General features: G+C 37.1%; 1 protein-coding gene and 1 long non-coding RNA gene across 6 annotated transcripts in view; one reads left to right on the plus strand and one right to left on the minus strand.

The window, feature by feature from the left end:
• Positions 1–1,057: 1,057 nt before the first annotated feature.
• LOC141949026 (uncharacterized) lies at positions 1,058–4,489 on the plus strand. The gene is made up of 3 exons (XR_012630630.1): positions 1,058–1,259; positions 1,373–1,524; positions 4,316–4,489. It is a non-coding gene; the product is annotated as an uncharacterized LOC141949026 (long non-coding RNA).
• Positions 4,490–6,851: 2,362 nt separating this feature from the next.
• Positions 6,852–22,015, minus strand: part of PHKB (phosphorylase kinase regulatory subunit beta) — an 85,991-nt gene continuing 70,827 nt past the window's right edge. For all 5 annotated transcript variants that reach the window (XM_074881268.1, XM_074881270.1, XM_074881269.1 and 2 more), the window contains 6 exons: positions 21,346–21,548; positions 17,222–17,356; positions 13,084–13,213; positions 12,567–12,674; positions 11,087–11,227; positions 6,852–7,882 (listed from right to left, as the gene is read on the minus strand). In XM_074881268.1, the coding sequence (XP_074737369.1) occupies positions 7,745–7,882; positions 11,087–11,227; positions 12,567–12,674; positions 13,084–13,213; positions 17,222–17,356; positions 21,346–21,548 (855 nt within the window). In that variant the 3' untranslated portion in view covers positions 6,852–7,744. The remainder of the gene's footprint in view (positions 7,883–11,086; positions 11,228–12,566; positions 12,675–13,083; positions 13,214–17,221; positions 17,357–21,345; positions 21,549–22,015) is intronic.

Raw genomic sequence — 22,015 nt, forward strand, 5'->3', positions numbered from 1 at the left:
TTCTCATTGGTACAGAAATGTCTAGTGTATATATACTAAAAGGATTGTGGAGTGTAGGGACAAGCAAAAAACATCAGTTGTGTTGACATTGCCAGTGTTGGGGAATAAATACTATAAGCCAAAGCAAATCTGGAGTAGAACATCGAGCAGACCAGTGAACATCATCAACTTTAAAATAAATTTGTAAAAATGAAATTTGAGTCCTTAATGTATATAGTAGACTACTTATACAGTCAAATGTAATAATGTATCTCTATTTGTATATTAATACAATGTGACCTACAAATAAGAAAGCACTATGAAAACAGTTAAGTCACAGAAAAGATAAATACTTAACCTGGGGAAAGTGTAGGTAATTCAGTACTTTCACATGCCAACCATATCTCTAATTAATCTTTCTACTAAGTGTTTAATGTTTTACAAGGACAGTTGAGCTAAGAGAAGCTTCAACAGCTGTTTGTTATGTGTTTTTAACACTTCATAAACAAATGATTCTTGAATGACCACTGTGATGCTGAGACTAAGAATTTATGAATGCAAACTCAAACATTTGTTGTAGAGTATTCACAGGTAGAATTGAAGGTTTGTCTCATCCTCTGGAATGTGTTGATTTTTAGAACAGCTTTGTAACAGCTGTGGTTTCATTAGTTTTGTGATGAGACCTTTGAGATGAAAATCACTAGTTTTAGTAAATCCCCTATTTTGTCAGTCTCTGGAATACAAAGAGCCAATTGTTCTGTTAGTGATTCACTGACTTTTTGCCAGAAAACTTTCATTCTCTCTACTCAGTGTGAATCCCCATTACTGGTGTTTTGTATAGCTCTCATTAGATTGGTTAAGTTTAATGTTGTTCTTGGATGCGACTCTGGGAATCTGAATAAATCCCACAGAACTTGTACCATGCTATAATTGATTTCAGCAGACGCTATAGTACTGATAGCAAATGGAACAGGCATAAGGCTGAAGTCTTTTTATTTTATAAAAACCTTAAATTTAGTAAGCTTTAAAAAAAAAAAAAAAAAAAAAAGACAAAAGACTGTGGAGATAAGAGGCCATTTGTTCCCAGGAGCACACTAGTCATTTGTCATAATAGTATTAAGATTAAAAGACAGGTCTATATTATCTTCCAGGCTCCAACTTTAGAAGATTTTTGTTATGTTTGGGATGTTGCTGCTACCCATTTAGGCCTTTGTCATCCAAAGACCTCCAGTGCAGTTCTGCTGGCTGATAACAGTGGTGGGAGCACAAATGATGATGAGGTGAGACTGTTCATTGATATTTTTATCACCATATCCTCTAGATGTGCTCTGAGATAGTAAGGAGGCCGGGAAGCAGTTTTTAAATTTGATTTTCCTGTGTCTGGTGCTTGCAGGGATTCCAGCAGTCATGCTCGGGCACTTGACACCATACTGTTCCTGTGTTCCTCTGCCTGGCGCTCTCTATCCATCTCCTTTCTCTTGTTTTACACTCAGACCTCATACGCCCTTTGAGAATGGGGATCACCAGAAGACTAAATCACAGCAAGTACTTAATCATTTCCCTTGTATTTAAACCCCTGAGGTCCCTAGTACTGAGAAGAAAACAATGTAATGGGGAAAGACACTTGTTCACAAAAAAAAGCATTTTGGATTTAGTTAGCTAGGTCAATCTGGAGGCATTGCATGAAGACCTTCAGGATCCCTTTTTGTGCATTGTTGAAAGACAGTTTTGTTTCTTCTTACTTGCATGCCTTTATGTCCTAGCCAGCAATGTTAGATAGCTTCCAAGAATATGAGAACCTCTCTCAACATTTTCTTTCTGGTTTGTTTTTATTACTTATTGTAGATTATAGAACAGATACATGCAAACACTGTAGGTTAAGAGAATGTGCTAAAATCTTCTCTAAGCACATTGTTAATGTTTCCTTTATAAATTTTGCAGCATGATTTATCTTCAGGAAATGCAAGTTGAACTGTGTAGCATAGGTAATTAAATATATACTGTCCATCAGTGGAACACAGAAAATTGTGGGGTTTGCTTGCCTATGAGTCAGATTAGTCATCTCCTGTGAGAGTCTGAAGTGCAGCCAGATGACTCATACACGAGCAATACCAGTAATTTCAGTTCTACTGGCGCAGCTAACTGACAGTCCTGCTGCAGAGACTGCTTAATGATATGGGAGCCTTCAATAAGCAAACCAGGAGCTTGAGATGCTTGTATCCACCTTAGGCAACAATGTCAAAAAAGATACAGTTTAACCTATAGTCCCATTCCAGTTCAAAGTGGAATTAGACTGTATGTTTTAGTTTCTGGAACATAACCCACAGTGGACACACATGCATTATTCATCACTCTTCAGTGATGTGGTAGAAAGTGGTTTTTGGGGGTGTTTTTAATCAATAATTTTCCTGGGAGTTGTTTCTTAGTAAGTTACATGTTTCCCACCTGGATGGAGTGATATGCAAGTTTTAGGTCTGTGGTCTTGTACAGATGTAAAACAATATGATGTCCTCTCTTCCTATACACACTTGCACCTGAGTGCATTTCTTGATGTGCCTAGGCATAGAGCCTCCAGGCCTCTTTCTTTTGATTGTTTCACTAATTTGAAAGTTGAGTAAGAAATGGTTCCTATAAATTTTATTCTTTTTTTCCTATGTGTGATGTCACCCTTTTGCCTCTCTATTTGGCCACAACATCATCACTAAAACCACTAACTAGTGGCATTCTGTAAGGGCTTTCTAAGCTTCATGCCACTTGCCCATAGGGATCAGGCTTAGGTGAGCTCAACCCTTCCTGTCTGGCACTGGCAGGAAACATTATTCCAAATAGCATCTTTTTTGCCTTAGAGAGTTGTTATTTTATGAAATAAGAGACTTCATTGTTATTTTTTTTCAGATCAGATCAAAATTTATCCAGTATGTATACGGGTGAAGACAAGGGAAGTTGTTCTGTCCCTCTTTCCTTTCGCTTGTGAGAAGCATGCACTTTTACAGAATGTTTACATAAGGAACTCTTGCAAACCTTTCAGGAGAGTCTGTCTGATTCAGGAAAGACCCACCACAAGTAGATTTTTACATTCCTTATATCTGATGTTTCTACATTTGTTTTTGTTCCAGCTCTTGCTAGTGTGCAAAAGGAAAAGCATGCTCAGGTGGAAAAAACACCTATCGTTTATAGTTCCTAATGTCAGAGTGCTACATAGATAAATTAAAAGAATACAACATTTTTTTCATTCCCACAACACAAACACCCACAAAAACACAAGACCACAACACTGAGGGGAAATCCTTTATGTTCCCTCTAGTTAAGACCCCAGCTGTGTTTCCCTCTTACCTTCTCCCCATATTCACACACGCAACCCATGACTTCTTTCGTATTTGAGTGTGAAAGGATCAGAAGTAGGTATGAACAGTGTATCTAATCAAGCACATTACCTTTGAGCTCACAGCAGTGTTTCACAACACTTGCATTTTGTGTTTATGGCAGACCATAGGCTGTCTTTCCTGCTTATTTAATTTTCTCTTTCCATGCTGCAAGGCTTAGTTCATTAGTTTAAAAGACTGTTACACTTCTGGAGAAGAGAATATGTTTGGCAGGGGTTTTGTAGATCATAATTATCTAAAAATCCAATCAAGCCATTTTCTTGATTGATTTTGGGATGAGATACACAGGCTTCAGTGGAATTAATTGCACTTCTCTATTTTCTTAATTTATATTTTAAGCATCTGACTGCCCCACTGCGCCCACTTCTTTTGGTACATTTGTTTTTTCCTCTTGCAAACTAGCATACAAAGACTGACTTTGTTTTGTTGTTGTCCCAGTAGCTGAAAAGCATTTTACAGAAGGTTAATTTTAAGTCTCAAAAATGCTGTTGGTCAAGCAGGTAGACTTTCTTGAAAACTGTAGGAGGTACAGAAATATAAAATGACACTGATCATGAACACTGATGATTGCTTGAGGAGTTTCCATGGCATGAACTCCATGTATAAGGTTTAAGAAAGTATTTTTAATAGCAGTGAAAACAAAAAATATGAGATCTAAATTACAAAAGCAGAATGGTAGCTATCTAATGGTATTATCATACTAAACCTAAACTTGCTGTTATCAAATACACTGCATGCTAACAGACCTTGATGACAAAATGTTATTCAGAAAAATGCCTCAACTTATCAGTGTTTTGATAGCATCATGTTACATGCTCCAGGACTGACCCAACAAAAGCCGTTTCAAATCAGGATCTCTTACTACATTTTCTGCTGTTGCAGATTAGCAAATAACGAAGGTTTCTCAGATATTGATTTATTATTAATCTGGTTCTGTTTCTTTTCTGTATCAGTTTCGTGTAAGTTGCACAAACTGATATGTAGGCAAAAGAAGAATGAAAATTCATATGCAGGAAAGCAACAAAGCTAACAGCAAAAACGACAAGAAAGTCAGCTTTGAATTGCATCACCTTCTTACCTTCTGAATTCTCTTGAGGACTAGAGCAGTTTGAAATGGCTGATGCACTGTGAACATGACACCTATCAACTGTCACAGTAATCCACAGTGTGAAGATGATGGTTTTGGCAAAATCAAAGGTGATTGAGTTTGGGGTTGGAGAGGGGGGTGGGTTATGTGTATTTACATCAGGAGTTGCCACTGCAAGTTGGTATTTCTGCTCTAATAGCAGAGGAAAATGGAATTTTTTTTCTGTGGTATGCTTAGCTGAAATCATTTGATCTTACTCTCAAGAGTATCTGATAAAGCAACCTGGAAAAAAATAGTGTTTAAAAACAACCTACGTTTACTCAATAGCTTTAAACTGTTTCAACTATTGTTTTCGCAGTGTTTGAATGGATCCTACTTCCTCTAGTAAGCAGAATGGTTTTTCAGGTTTTGGAACACTGTGAAAGTGTCTAATAAGGGAACTGAATGGTGTGAACCAATACTGAGCCCTTTGGGACTTAGTTCTCTAATGGCTGGAGCAACTCTATTGCCAGTAGCTCTTGTAAGTACACAGGGGACTGTATGGATTGTTGCACCTCTGGTTATTAATCTGCAACCTCAAATGCACCTCTTTACTTGTTCTCTTGAGGCAGAATGTTTTTGAAGAAATAGGGCCCAAGTTGTTAAATATTAACCACACATTACCTGAACAATAGCTGTTCAAAAACTGATTTACCATTTATTTTCTGCTACTCACCAAGGTTTCTCTTTCCTCTGTGATTTCAAACATTTCATAATGTAGTAAAAATGTTCTTTAGTAGAAATTTTAGTTTCTTTTCCAAAAGTTGTGCTGTCTTTTATAACTATGATTTAGTAGGCATGCTATGTAAGAGCCATTTGTATCAAGCTCCTTTCTTGGCCCTGCTTCAGGAAGAGAAGAGAAAAATTAACGGTGTTGTCCTTCCAGACATGAGAACCTTTTTCAGAGACTACAGACTCTGCTGGATTTTGCTATCTTCATCTTCTAATCTAGGTACTTATCCTTATTTTGTAGAAGCTGAAAAACTGCCACAATCACACTTGCATAAACCATGTATCCAACACTATAAAGTAAAAAAGAAATAGTTTGCATGGATTTTCATTCCAACTGTGTATAAGGAAAAGTGTTGACTGGAGTTTTCATTCATTTGCAGCTACACAGTTCAGGCCAAGATCAGCAAACTTGAGGCCTACTAGTAACGAGAGGTACTAAAGGAGTAAGAGCTAAAGAGAAGAAGTAAGAAGTGGTAAGTGATGTAAAAAATGCAAAACTGCTATCCTGTTATTTTAGGAATTCATGTGCAGTTACATTTTAAATCACAAGTAATTGCAAAAGCAAACAACTGTGTTACTGTCTAGCAAAATGCCAGTGCTCCTGAAGTAAGCTGTAGATTTGGTGTTTAAAGGATTGTTTCCTTTCAATAGGATTTACAGTTTGTAGACAAGAGTTATGTTCTGTGTTTGTATGGCAACAGATACATCAATTTTAAAGAGTATTTTTAAAAACCCTAGAAATAAATAGACATGCTTGCTACCTATGTAATCACTGATCCATGACCAGCTGTCGGTCTGTAAGCAATAAGGAAAAAAAAAAAAGCAGCAAGTGGAATTCAATGTAGTTGGTAACTCCTAAGGCAGTAATGAAGTAAAAAATTCGAGGATATGTTGGACTGCTGTTCAAACTAGTGGCTCATTCAGTGTTTACAACTGCTGTGAACTGAGTCTGCTGTTTAATTGTGGCCTTCTTGCTGGAGCTAGAGCAATGCTGTAGCCCCTCAGGCAATGTTCTACTATTAAATGTACCAACACACTACAATAATGTACCGAATGGTGAGTAACTAGGTGTGTTTCCTCTGGATTTTTCTTCCCTGTCCCCCCTGCCCCCCTCCACTCTTCTTTGAATGATGAATGTATTACAGCAAGGAAGAGCAGTAGGATCACTACTCTATTAGTCCCAAATTAGCTTTTCCAACCTTACTCATTCTTCACATCATTTGACAAAGATTTGTTAATGGTTTAGCATCCTCCTTCAACAACATGTTCTTCTACCACTTGGTTTGAGAAGGATTGATTCTGTGATTTCTGGGGAAGCTCTGCAAATCAGGGAAGCACTAACCCCCGCTTAGGCGTGTTCAAATAAATACTCCTCTTGTGCCCAGACTCACTCCATCACTTCTTCCACTAGTTTTGCCCTCTATCTCTAAGTTAAAACTACCTGCCTTTGATATCAATATGGCAACAATTTATTGACAGTTGAGTTGTAGCTGGTCACTATTAATTTAATTATCAAAATGTCTGAGGACCAGTTCTAAAGCTTTAGTATATTTTGTGCTGCTAAAAGAGGCACTTTAATGATCCACTCAAGGCAGTTCAAGTAGCCACTAAAGTCAACAGGAGTCTGCACGTAACTTAAAATTATTTTTATTGACAGGTTTTTTTACAAGCATTTGCTTTTTATTACTTTCACTAAAATAAAGCATATAGTATACAGTGATTTCACACATTTAGGAGATAAATAAGTGTATCTTGAATTCTTTAATGCATTGATAGTTTATGTAATACAAAGCTTTTTCTTCACTAATGTAAATTTTAAATACAGCTTGTTTGACCTTTTATTAAACAAACTTTTACCTTCTTAGCGTATGTTTCCCTTGTTAACTTACAGATGTTTAAACAAAATTGCAAAACTGCAGTGATATTTATTGCTAGAGATAAAAAGTTGCTGTCTTAGGATGAAACCTGCATATCAAGTTATCAACTGGTAAATTAAAAAAACCCTAAATGTATGCTATCAATTGAACTGATACAGAAAAACTTTAAAGAATAACTACTGAATTTTCACTCCAATTTGTGTGAGTGTAGAATAATAAAAAAAAATCCAATTTTCATATTTCCACACTGATTGGTATTCATGTTAATTATGGTATTTTTTGTATTTCATTTAGAATTTACAATAAACTTGTTTGTAATTATAAATAAATAGGGGTATAAAGACAAAATCTCATACTGCATTTCTCTTGAAGTTACTATGTTAAATTTAAGATCATAAGTACAATCCCATTCAACTTAATCAAATATCATATGACTAACTTCATGTGCTCAGAGTTTCATGCTGCATAGTTGAGAAAGGAAAAACTTAGGTGGCACTTAGTATCTTTAATGGCACTTCTTTCAGCAAAGGATAGTGTGCATTTGTATTACTAGCCAGGGTTACTCTTCAAAACAGTATTATAATATATGCATGAAAAATACACAGAACACTAAATAAAGCAACAATTCCTATGTTGTGCTTCAAGCTTTAGCTAATGGTACAAGGATCATCATTGCTTGGTTTCATTTCCCCTTCCAGCAATAAAGTGATCACAGCCTTACTCAAGTAGCTGCACGTTCCCTTTTTTCCAGCTGGGTGAGTGTTGTAGAACGCAGTCATGTCATCCTGCAGGAGAGGGAAAAGATGTTTCCTTTAGTGGTGATTATGTAAAGCAGCCAAACACAGGCGAACAAGAGGAACATCACAAATACGTTAAATGCAAATGTGTTTTTCAGACTCTATAATTCTGCTCAATTTTCAGAAATCTCCCATATATACTTACCTGAACATGTGGAAAACAGATTACTAAAATGCATTGCATATATTTCTTTATTGAATTTTCAAGTCCTGTACAGATACCACCTACTTAATAGTTTTTTAAATGTATAAAGTGTCAGGGAACAACTGCTCTCTTAAAACATGTAGCTGGATGACTACTATGCTGTAACTACTGTGCCACCACAGTAGGATTGTGAGCCAGGTCCTTAGGTGTACATGTAGAGATACTGACTAAAGATTTATTTGGAAGAATAAGAAATTTTTTTTACATCCAAGAACCAAACCACAGGTAGCACATGAACTAATTCATTAATCAGATCAACAAAATAGGTATCCTTCACTGAACACCTGTTTTGCACAGTTAATGATGCTAAAACATCTGCTTATTCTCAAATTATATATCGGCTGCTATAATAAAGGTTCAACACTTTAATTCAGGAAATTGGTTACTTTTATTAAACCAAGGGCAGAAATTGCATGGTGAAAATATTAGACTTCTGTAGTTTATGGGTGTGTTTGAAATTACTGGAGTAAATACTTTTGATATTTATTACACATTAACAGGGAATTAACAAAGATCAAAATATTTGCAAGTCAGTTTAGTAGAAGAGCGTAGTTCAGGTGAATCAGGAGTTCTTTAAGCCATGTTTGTTAGGAAAACTTGAGACGGAATATCATCAGAACAGTCCTAAGCAGGCTACAGTTAACTGCCAGTGGGCAGCATGCACCTGGGAATATGGGAGAGTCAGGTTCCAGAAAATTTTAATGTAAGAAGTTGGAATTTCCAACAACATATTCACAACTATAAATTGAGATTTCTTTCTAAAAGACAAAAAGGCACCACTCTAAGTAGATTTGGGCTTGGAAAAAAATCCATTACTTCAATGGAGGCTAGGGCAGCACTAGTGAAAACTGAATTTTGCATGGAATTTTTCTTTCTTATAGCCATTGGGGATTTCCAGCTTGTCACAGAATTCAGTAGCATATTCAAGATACTGTGCAGAGCTGGCACTTCATAGCCATTTGTGTGGATGGTAAGTCTGATTTTGCTGTAGCTGCAACCACAGTCATTACCCTCCAAAATGGGCAGGCCAAAAGAATTATAATTTCAAGAAAATTGTGTCCTTTTAGAAACAAAGGTATTGTGCAAGGTGATATGTTGCTAAGGCTGGATATCTGGCTTGCTTTCAAATCTTATTACAAAATGTAGTGGCAAAAGAGTGAACCTTGAAACTTTTGAAAGAATTCTTAAGGAGCACATCCTTCCTCATCTTTTAAAGGAGCTAATTCAGCAACAGGAAGTGCTGTTGTGTATCAGTATGTTATGAATCAATAGATTATTCAGAGCTAGCACAGATATCTCCAAATACCTTGTGTACAATAAATGCCAGACAGAGCAAGGAAGATCATCCTCAGTAGCACAGGGACGTGTCCCACTGCTTTACTCATTCTTCCTCTTTCAACCAGTTGCCGTTACTACAGAATTTCAAAGATTTGAGGCACCAAATATTTAGAAGTCCTTAAAGCATAAAACCTAAAATCCTAGTGAGGTATATCTTAAAAGGTACTTAATGATCAAGTTTCATTTGGATTTTAAGCCTTAGAGATTAAAAGCTTGCTAGGGTCATGAATGCAACTGTAGCACAAAAATCAGTAGCTAAGAGCAGTTTTGCATTTAAAGTTCCTACATTAGTATTGTTAATATGAGTTCTTTGGTTACTTAATTTTTCTTAGCATCTGTGTACAAAAGATCTTAAGTTCACACTCCTTTGCTGAGCGTTAGTTTTTTGTTCATTTTTTTGTTATACTTAACTCTTCTCTGTTCTAGGGTCCCCCCTAATTAATTCTTTCCCCTTTAATGAGTATTATAACTATTTCAGCTTTTCTCAGACTCTCATTTCAGAACTATGTAACACTGTGAGTGTTCTCCTTACCATACCAGTTTGAATTCACAATTCAACAATAAAGTAAGTGCACATCTTTTATTTCTGCTTATAGGCTCTTTGCAGACTTATGCAGTACTTGGGTATATTAATTTAATATTAGTGTTCAATTCTGAACTCCTATCAACAATTGGAGTGGCATCATTGATCTTACTGGCATCATGGAGACATGGTGGGATGGCTCCTGTAACTGGAGTGTTAGAATAGAAGGGTACAGGCTCTTTAGGAAGGACAGGCAGGAGAGACAAGGAGGTGGGGGGTCACCCTCTAGTCAATGACCAGCTGGGGTGCATGGAGCTCCGCCTGGGTATGGATGAGGGGCTGACTGAGAGCTTATGGGTAGGGATTAAAGGGAAGGCAGGGACAGGAGACATTATAGTGGGGGTCTGCTACAGGCCACCCGACCAGTGGATGGGGCCCTCTATAGACAGATAGGAGCAGCCCCATGGTCACAAGCCCTGGTCCTCATGGGGGACTTCAACCACTCCAACATCTGTTGGAGGGGCAACACAGCAGGGCATAAGCAATCCAGGAGGTTCCTGGAAGAAGGACATGGACCTGTTGGAGCGGGTCCAGAGGAGGCCACAAAGATGATCAGGGGCTGGAGCACCTCCCCTGTGAGGGCAGGCTGAGAGAGTTGGGGGTGTTCAGCCTGGAGTAGGCTCCAGGGAGACCTTAGAGCGGCCTCCCAGTACTTAGAGGGGGCTACAGGAAAGGTGGGGAGGGACTCTTGATCAGGGGGTGCAGGGATAGGATGAGGGGTAACGGTTTTAAACTGAAAGAGAGCAGATTTAGATGAGATGCAAGGAAGAAATTCTTTCCTGTGAGGGTGGTGAGACACTGGCACAGGTTGCCCAGAGAAGCTGTGGTTGCCCCCTCCCTGGCAGTGTTCAAGGCCAGGTTGGACGGGGCTTTGAGCACCTGGTCTAGTGGAAGGTGTCCCTGCCCATGGCAGGGAGTTGGAACTGGATGATCTTTAAGGTTCCTTTCAACTCAAACCATTCTATGATCTAAGAATAAAAAATAATTCAGAATCACACAGAGTTAACATTTATAACTAACTTCAGTAAGAAAGATAAATTCTGTAAGACAGTAATATTTTACTCACTTGTTTTTCATCTCCCTTTGGACTGCTGTGATCTTTCTGAAAGTCATGAAATGCTTCCTGCACCACTTTGTCCAAGTCCACTTTGTCCTGGAACTCTAGCTCAGGATTTCTCTCCAAAATAACAGATACAACCATCAACAACTAGAATGCAGAAAAAGACTGTAAGACTTTAAATTTGATTTTTTTTAAAATTCAGGTTATATAAAAGCACTGTTAATAATTATTAACATATGCCTCTTTCAAGCAGGAAGCCATTTACTAATGGCACATGTAATAGTGCACAGATAATAGAATTCTGACTTTGATTAAAAAAAAAAAAATCACTGAAAAAGCAGGTTTTTATGAAAGATTAACATTTCTGGTGACTACCTAGTAAAGGGCATTGCATAAATGATTGACATTAACATCTAACTTTGCCAGGGAAGTTATTTTCCAGATTACTCAGTTCACTCTGTGGCTGCCCAAATGCTGGTGCTCAGCATCTGGAGAGGATGAAAACCAGCGAACGCTGAACCTCAGCATTTGATGTTCTGAGGCATAATCACATATGGTATAATCATACTAGGACAAAGTTTATAAAAACCAAAATCAATAGACACCAATAGAACGTCTCGGTTCAAGAGAATTTACCTTCCTTATATTTGAAGGAGGTTTAAAAAAGGAAGGTGAACATGAGTGACCTGTCATAATAGCTACAAGTAGGTATTAAGAGTCTCTTTTGGTCATCTTGGGTTTTGATAATTGTGTTATCTTTTAGTAAAAATTGGGGATGTTCCAGCAAGCAGCATGACCATTAGTTGTTAGCCAGAATTGAGATGGATTTGATTTTACTGTGGAGGAATAATTCACAAGTGCCAGAGGCATATACTTGGGAACTCACAATGAATGCTGCTGACAGCACAGCTGTCAGTTACCAATGGTACAGATGCTCCTGATCTGTTCAAAAAGTATACATTATGTGCAGGGGTGGGGAAGGAGTTTAAACAGCCTCTTGCTTTACTGTTAGGTATGGGAACATAAGGAAACTGGGAGTTAGTTGATCCAGTAGCATAAAGCAACTTACTGGACAACCTCAGCAAAATAGGAAGGAAGAATCTAGCACAGGGCAAACTGATATTTTAGAGCAGTTTTTCCCTAGATCTAGAAAATTGTTAGGAAAAGGCATGGGCTACGGACTTTGAAGGAAAGCTACTTTGGAATTATTCTTAGTAGTTTTCACCTCCTGTGACCTAATTGTATTGGCACTGTCATTAACGCTTATCTATTTGCTAAAGGGGAAGAGCATCAAGAACTTAGTATATTGTGAACATGTTAACGGGCACCTGTTTAATCATACAAAATCTATGGAGAAACCACTGAAGCAAGTGTTCATATTTAAAATGCTCTTTCTTCAAATATTTGAGCCTTGGTTACTTATCTTCTTTTAAGCTGTAACATACTCATGTACATTATAAAATTTCATTTATTGTAGGCCACAGACCTCTACAATAATTTGTCTATATTCCGGCTGGTCAATATTTTGCAGCATATCTTCAACTAGAAGGGAAAAATTCATTTCATACATCGTCATATCCGATAAAGTTGGTTGCTGAAAAACAAATAATACTTTTACTCAAAGATGATTTGCATTAAATCAAAACCACCCCCAGGTAGAGACTACATGTTTGTAGAATAAATAATACTCAACTAAGAAATACGACTACTGAGGATCAAAAAAGGGAGCAGATTTCAGAGTCCCAGACTTGGAAAGGGTCTTCTAGACTTATGCTTTTATAAATGTGTTTTAGTAGCAATAACTGACTTCCATTTTATTCTAATTGTATTTTACTCAGAACCAAAAAGAAAACTTGAAAATACTTTTTTTAGAAAAAAAATCGTACCAGGAACAAATTAGCCTAAGTAGTACATTATGGCATAAAATAGACATTAGTGATAAAGTAATTCACCATTAATAGTCAGGTAGAGCAGAAATAACTGAGCATCTCTGCTGGTTTTACCTGTGGTAGAAATTTCCCTGCCACTATTAAACCATTAGGAGTTCTTTCTAAGATCTGCCACACCCGATCATAGAATCCAGCAGGAGTTCGATTGAGACAACCATCTATCTGTCTTCTGTTCAGCCAGCCTCTGTGGACAGAGAAAATTGAGAACTTGAAGGAAAAAACTGTTACAGATGTAGAACCAAGCCCTGTTCTGTGGTGCAAGCCAGTAAGGTAAGCGGTGACATCAAATACATATTCATGATGCATATGCAGTATATGTTGTGCTTTCTGGTAAGTTACACTCTAAAGCAAACAAAATCAAGATGCTCAGCATATAGAAGTTAGAATGTTATTCTTATGTGTGTATTTGTGCTTTAAGTAACTGGAGAAAAAGAATTAACTGTGAAATCTATCTAGTACAGTAACAGTAGTAGGCTGAATTCATCATGTCTAATCAATCTAAGTCACCATAAACTAAAACATACAGAAGTCACTGTGTGGTACCTATGACAGCCAAATTTATACACAATGAAAAAAATCAGTATTAACTATAACATTAAAATTTGTTTTATCATACTACAACAGGCAAAACAATTCATTATATAAACACAGCTCAATGAAATTCTGCATCTATAAAATACAAAATGTAATAGATGATGGATTAGAAACACCTATCATTCCAATTCAAATACCAGGTTAGAAAAATGCATTTCAGCAGGATTGCTGAAGGTAGGTTCTTTTATGACAATGTGCAGAAAAACAAGTGGCCTGTAAATCCAGAAAATCCTCGAGTCGTTTTGTTAAATTAGAACTTTGAACAAATTGAGTTACATTCTCCATAAATTACAAATTTTGTTTGCCTTCAGAAGCATACTGTCTCTGCCTTTTTTTTTTTTCACTTACACAGATGAAGTCTGGAATTCAATTTTCATATTTTAACTTCTCAGTATTACTACAGTAATGGGGCTTTAGCCAAAACGTTTGAGACACCAATTTTAAGAAGTGGCAGTCATGCATGTGATTTTAATTGGTGGATTCACAGTACACAATTAAATCTCGTGTAGCAATATTGCACATATTTGACAGAAGAGTCTTCCTAAAAGTTACGGTCTTTAGTTGGTTTTTAAATTTTAAGTAGAAAATCTCTTTTTACATGGTAAGATAGTAGTGAAAGCTCCCCTAGGAAGCAAAGCTCTGATGAAAAGCAACTAATACTTTTGTGGCTTAGTTCAATATTCCTCCAAAAGGGGTTTTAAAAAAAATGTTCCATGTCTTCTCAGGTCACAAACAGCTCTTTTAGAACCTTAATAAGAGGGACCAAGTACATCAAGGATGCACCTTATTCAGGAAAGGAAAGGTGGAAAGTTTCTATACCTAAATATCTGGATATCTGCAACTCAGGAATCAATACAGTATTATTACATATTATTTACCATTATGGATTTGTTTGGGGTTTTTTTAGGAAAACTACATTTAAATTGGCTTGGCTACATGGCTTTCTGTATTTCAAAGACCTGGTTCTGGTAGGCTGTTTGAAAAGAGAAAGAAAAAAAAAAACAGGGGGAAATGCCCTGGGCAACTTTGCGATCTTTGTTGTTCTGCAGAACTTTTGTAGCCTAGCTCAAATGAAATTCAGCACTAACATTTTTGGTTTTTTAGTTTTCCCTCCATTTGTATTGCTAGCTTAGCTTGAATGTTCACAATAAAATTACTTGTCAGTAAAATTACTTGTTTATGTAGATGCCAGTGTGATGAAATAACAAAAAGCTCTTACACTGAAAAACCTTAAATACTGGAGAAATGGTGAGAATTCCTTCTGAGATCTGACCAGAGAGGAGAACTCTACTTCTGACAACTCCATGTGTGTTCTCACACTTCAGTTTCTAGTGTAGTTGGGAGCTACACTAAGATGACCAAGCAAACAGTGTGGTTGTGGTGTTTTTTAAGTATTTTTTAAAAAAAGAGAAAAAATATCAGTAAGTGATGCATCTTCTGAACAGGTTTGAGCTCTAGGTAACTGGGATATGCTTTATGAAAACAAAGGAGATATTTAAAGTTAAGGGTTTAAAGCACTTGTGATACAATAGCTGTCAGTGACTTACTATTGACTTCTAATTACCACTGCCATGATCAAGCCAATATGCAGTGGTTTTTTTCATGTATAACTGTATTGGATTAACATGACAAATTAAAAAAAAAAAAGTCTCATAACTCACTTCTCAATAAAACACTTCACTGCCAAACACTTGTGCCTTCTATGACAGTTCCATCTCATTCTCTGTACAACTCTGTCCTTGGACTAGGCCAAGAAAACATTCATAAAAACAAAAAGACAAATTGTAATAGAAATAAAAGGTTGATTTCAAAGAAAGAAGCATTTGAAGATGTCAAAAATACTCTGACGTATCTAAATTACTATGGTAAGGAAGAGAGTCCTGTAAACTGTATGAGAAAAATGAGTTTTATAACTGCTTGGACCATTAAAAGAACAATGCTTCATTTTAAAAAGGCTGTTTGCAGTCTCGTAACCTACATAAATAGGTCAAAAAGCGTGTCAGTGGAAGTCTGCACTCTGTTGGCGAGATATAGAGATATATACATATATATGGTATAATATCCTGGAGCCCAGTGTAAGAGGTAGGAAAATAGCAGAACTTTTACCTTTCATGAAAACTTGGAGAGAGGTTAGTTGTGGAGAGACTGTTAGGGAGGTAAATACACCACTAGCCCTTCACGTATGACAAATTAATTGGCAGTGAAATATTGTATCACAGTAGCAGACATTTTTTCTAAAAATCACAACAGTAGGAAAAACTGTCACAGAAAGAAAATATAAGGAGACAGTGCTCTGTATTTCCTGTCAGGAAAAGAACTTTTTAAAACAATTCACTAATGGGTAAGGAAAAATGAGCTCGTAATACTGTACAGGAAGAGTTAAAAGACAGGAAGTTTTGAAGGACATGCTGGCTAGCTTTTGTACTCAGATAACCCCCAAAAAAGAATCTTCATCCTCAGAAAATCAACCAGACTGCTCTTTGCTGACCCAGCTATCGTATGTTAAAGGAATCAAAAGCAGAAGGCACTGTGACAACTCAGCCAAGATGTCTAATGAAGGATGGTGCTCAAATTGCTTACTGTGATTGACCAAATTGTTTCCTAAATAGCATAATATTTAATGGAAAATGCTGCAAAGAGAAACCTAGGGTTGTTCTGCTAAGGTTTTACATGAATAATGGCAACATCAACATGAGTAGAGACAGCAACTAAACAGCAAGCATTAATAACCCCAACCAATACAGTGAAAAGCACGTGGGAGAAACAAAGTGCATAGTCAGTTGGACTGAGAGATTCTACATCACACAAATTAGATAAGAGAGAGCTTGTTTCTCAGGCACTGTAGATGAGGAAAAAACCAGAATGTGTTCTGAATTAAGCAGGAACATAAGTAGTATGATGGGTGGTATATTTCCTCTTTGCTGAGAGCAAAGGCCATCATTCAAGGACTACAGAAATGATCAGCAGTATTATGTGCCAAAATTTAATCTAACTTAACTAGAAGTAAAACCTACAGGACGACTTTTGACTTTACTCTTATCAAAACAGTTAATTGGAAATATTGGAATTTTATCTTCTGTCTTGTACACGTTGCATCACAATGAATACTCTTTTTGGCAGCCAGTTACAGCTTGGAGAAAAGATTACAAGTTTCAGGCAGCACCAGTTTCTCCTGAAAATTCCAGACAACATCTGTTCTTAATTCATAGAATAAGCTAGAAGAAAGAGGACACTGAAGAACAGACAGACCGTTCTTATAAGTTACTTAAGTAGATGGCATTGAGTAATTTTTGGCTCCTTTCCCCACAATGTAACGCTTTGTATTACTGCCAAAGTATAGAGATTACTACTATGAAGTAAGACTTTCACAAAGATAAAGCTGAAAAGGGAAGATGCAATATAAAAGAAACAATTGTAGAACCTGGACAAAGGTGAAAGAATGAAAAAGTGCATTTTTGCTACCTTTTGTTAAATAAGTATATTACTGATTGCAGATGTCTGGTGATTTCAGGTGTATACAAAGTAGTTCAGAAATGAAGACTACTTAACAGCCTACTATGAATGAAAACAGGTGCTACAGACCCACACATCTCATTACCTCCCCTGCGGCTGTGGTTGAAGAATATCCAGCAGAAGCTGCTTCACTTCACTAGGGGACATCTGGTATAAGTCCTTGGCTGGCATATCCCCAGCACGGATTTTCAACTCATACTTCATAGCATGGATAATCCATCTGAAGTAAAGGGAAGAATACATCTATTAATTAAATACGAAGTTTCCAAAGATGAAAATTAGTCTAAGAATCATAAGAATTCCACATGATCCTGCTATTTGGCTGTCATGACATGAATAAAACATTAAACAAATACTCTACCACTCTTACTGTATTGTGGAATTTACTCAGATTTTGTGTTTGTTTGCAGTATGATACAAACTGAGAGGGATAATCCATAGATTTTAAGAAACAGGTTGTGAAGCATGCTTTTCATAGGGAAGATGCATATTCCCCTATGTCCCATGTTCATTAAGACAAACATTTACCTGCCTTTTGATGTTAAAATTCCTACTCAAAATTATGCTCTGACAGTATATGCATTTCGCTGATGAGTTTTTAAAAAACCGTAAAAATCATATGATTTTACATTTAAAAAGTCTTCAGGGCTTACTTATAGTTTTAGCCTTTGAAATTCCTTTTTGCAGTCTTCACACTTTTCTTTCTTTTGCTACTCTCTTGAAAAGATCTGATTAAATTAAAATATGGCAACAGTGAAGGTTTTTCAGCCTTAGGTATCAGAGAGGCAGAACTTTGCAAATTACTGAAGGAAAATGCTGAATTTTATTCTGCACATTATATAAAAACAGTGCTACAGCCTCTAATATAGTATCAAAGATGAAATAATGTATAGATACATCTGAAGCAAGATAACAGCATGCAGCTCAGTCTCTTACCATCTATGTTGCTTCAGTTCAAGTAGTTATTACGATCAAAAGGGAAAAGAAATTTAACTAGTTTTTCTTCAAACAGTCCATCATATAACACCTGATCAAGTCTGGGTTACATCAAAGACCCTTGCTCTGTTTATCAGAAAACGCAGAGTATTCCTGAGAGTTACCTTCTTACCAGTACAGCCACATTGCACAGGCATTTAATTATTTAGCCTACAAGGTACAGAATACTTTTTCTTTATGTAAGTCAAGTCACAATCTTTTCTGAAGGATTCTCGGTAACTACACAGAATTCTGAGATGTCAGGCCAGCTGATTCAGCGTTGCTTTAAATTTGAGGTTTCTAGAACCATTCATTGAAGGTGCAAGATACAAGAGACTATTAGGCAATGTGGACATATTACATTATCCAGAACACGCTACTTTTATTTACTTTAGTGGGTGAATAGTGTCCTCTTGTTACTAAGATCAACAAATAGAACTGGCTTAGGAATCAGTTCTTTTTTCACTGATGACTCAAATGTATCTGCGAGGAAGTATTCACCGGTATTTTCTCTTTGCAGTGGCCCACAAAACATAGCAAAGTTGAGAGTGGACCTCCTACCAAACTCTCCACTGATAAAAGGTGGGTAGAAGTCAGTTGGTTGGAGGTTTTTACAGTAATAGGGCTGTCAGGAACTTGATCTATTTTAACATGAAACCCTCAAAACAAATCAATAACAAGACACTAAATCAAATCATTATCAAACTGGAATGGTGTTTCCGCAAGAAGGTTAATTTTGCTCACTGGAGTGGGCGATAACACTGAAATAAAGGAAATTGAATCTCTAGCATTAACCTTGGAAGAAAGAAAAAAAAAATTGCAAAAAGGATTAGCTATAGAGAATGAGAAAAGGGAGGAAAAAGGAGTAACATGGATCTGTAGAGGGTACAGAAAAGGTATTTAAGTGCAAAAGGATAGATGTCCTTGCAGTTAAATGTAATACAGGTGATTTGAAAAGTTTTTGGGTTTATGATGACTGGAATGTACTGCTAAAGTAGAAGCATGAATCTTGTGTGCTAGAAAAAAGACTGCTGGTATCTACCTCCAGTGCTGAAATGCTGTATTTTCTCTATGAAAAAAATATGGAAGAAGGAACACTTAAGTTCTAATTTTAAAGCATGCTTACTAATTCTGTAAATCTCAGTCAGCACCTGGCCTCTTCAAAGTAGTACTTATTCAAATGCATCTTTCTCTTCCTAAATGTGAAAAAATAATTAATTTCTGTAGATAGCAATGTAAATGCAGATACCATGGAATATAACACTCCAGTACAGACTGTTTTTAGGTCACCTTATCAAAGACCTAAATATAACAATCCAGTAGGTAAGTGATGTTTTAAACTTGATTCAGGTTTGTGGTTCCTAAGTTATGTATAACTTAACCTAACCTGTTTAGTATAGAATTGGACAACTATGTAGCTGATGAACAGTCAGGAAGTGTTGTGTGTGTCTGTAACAGGGCTACTTTTCAGCTGGGGGGTGTGTGTGTGTGTGTTTTTGGGTTTCTTTGAAGAACGGGAAGACATTTTTAGCAACCTTATAAGACAAATCAGGGTTTTTTTTACCATGGCACTTAAATATTTTTATGTAGAGAACTGCTCTTGAACAATGTCTTTGTTATGCCAGATATCAGATATACATATTCACCAAGTATCAGAAGTATACCTTGGTGCCTCAAAATATTTTAGGAACAGCCGTAATGGTAAATACTTTTGAACTGCAGAAGCTTTTATTACCCAAAGTCTCCATTACAGACAGCACTCTAAAAGAATAAGCTATCTTTTTAGGCAGATCATTGTGCTGAAACTCTGAAAAGAAATAGTTTAAGCACCTTGAAACACCGTTTCCAAGGGATTTGTTGCTCATGATTGCCAGATTTTTAAGACTGGTTTAGACAAGGCTATATTGTGAGCTGCGCACTTATTAGAAACAAGAGAATGCAACTAGAAGCATGTTGACCTGGAGGAGAATTGTGTGGTTTCAGAAGGGAATCAAATTCATGCTGCATCTTTCCTAGATTATTACATTTATGCAGTCTTTACCCTTCACCGATTTTCCCCAAACCTATGTGACATAGGTGACTGACTGCTCAAGTGAGCAAAAAGCTTTTAAAGGCCTCATATAGGAGCCTTAATCCTAGACTACACTTTTCTCTCCTTCTTCCTCAAGTCCTCAAAGTCTCAGACAGTAAAAGCTCTTACTGTCCTCTCTACCTCTTGATTCTTCCCTCCCTGCCAGTACAGCACATCCCTCGCCTCCGGCCATGTCCCTCTAACCTGCCCAATAGGTGAGCAGGCAGCAGCACACCCTGTGTGCATCTACATTACCTGTGGGACACTAAAGGAAGAACCAGCGTTTGGTTTGGTTTGATTCATTATGCTTCTAGGACTCTATGTCCACATCACATGTTTACCGGTAACGAAATTCATGCTAGTTACCAGCCTTAAGCATGCACAACTACACCTGTACCTACTGCTTGATAAAAAGATTTCTGTAGAGATTGCCTTGCTGCCCATGCACAGAGAGCAAACTGTGAGCAGACTTCGTATCCACTCTGCAACTGGGAAACTGGATGGCACCCAGTGTGTTCTGTGTCTGCTGCCATGTAGGAAACTGTCTCAGGAGCATCACTAATACACTTAAGTGCTTACTTTATTATTTCAGGTAAGGATATGAGGCCAGTTACAATCTAAAACAGAACCCCTTCAACCCACTGCACTGCTAATGGAGACTCACGTGTCTATGCCAGAGCTACACACAGTCTGGCTGACCAGCTGGCCCCTGCCTCCTTGGCCACTACGTGAGCCAGGCAGAACATTCTGCCTGTTGGCTGCCGGCAGGCCAGGGTGACCTGGAGGCAGCATACTTGCTGCTGCTCATTTGCTGTACAGAATGCATCTAACCCACTACACTGGTTTTGGTTTTAAAGCTCGAATGTGATAGGGATCAAGCTTTGGAAAATCCTATAGTTTACTGTATTAGCTGTAGGAAAGCTTCAAATGGGCTATTAAAAGGACTGCCCTTCCTCCACTTTACACTGTTGACTGGCAAATTTGAGATCAGTTGTGTCGCTGTTTTTGGCACACTAATTTAAAGCAGGCTTCCTAGAAATGTAGAATTGAAGTATACAAGTTTTGCTGCATCATCTTACATAAAGCATTTTTGCAATGTAGCAACAATCTCTGTTGAAGTATGTATGTTCCCCTGCAATACTAGTAGTAAGAACAATAGATACCCAATCCGTATCTTCAGCATGCCACTGAAAAGTTCAGGTGAATTTGAGATGATCCAGCCAATATGTATGACAAGTTCCTGCTGAACTACGGCTTCTCTTTCATCTTGCAAATGACATTTTTCATAGATGATGTTCTTAATCACTCCTGGGGATAAGGGATTAGAAATAACTTCTTCCTCTTGGCCAAAAGCTCCAAGTGTCACCTACAGTATATTGAAAACAATTCAGAAGATATGGACGGGAATAAAAACACCACAGAAGCAATTCAGAAATGAAACTACATGAACTCTGCTTCTCTTGTTAAAATTTCATAATACAAAAATAATTTTACGTCAATGACTGAGACTTGTGAACACTGCTAAGTTGGATGCTATTAAAACAACAAAATTCACTAAAGACCCCAGTAAATATGGAATATATTTTTCCAAAAGAAAATAAAAATACAAGACCACTGCTTTGGTTTCAAAACTGGCTGTATAATCATGACTGTACACTACATTTAGATAGTCTTCCATTTCTGACATTTCAGCTGTGGAGCTCACTTAAAATTCAAAATTAAATTCATAGTTTTGTTTTCTTATTTCTAATAGCATCCTAAAAGTTACAGCCTTCATTTTAAGAAAATATATTGCTGGTACTGGATTGTTTAACCAAATAAAAGGAATTTCGT

This window comes from Strix uralensis, chromosome 12, assembly GCF_047716275.1.
Source record: "Strix uralensis isolate ZFMK-TIS-50842 chromosome 12, bStrUra1, whole genome shotgun sequence".
NCBI classification, from domain to species: Eukaryota; Metazoa; Chordata; class Aves; order Strigiformes; family Strigidae; genus Strix; species Strix uralensis.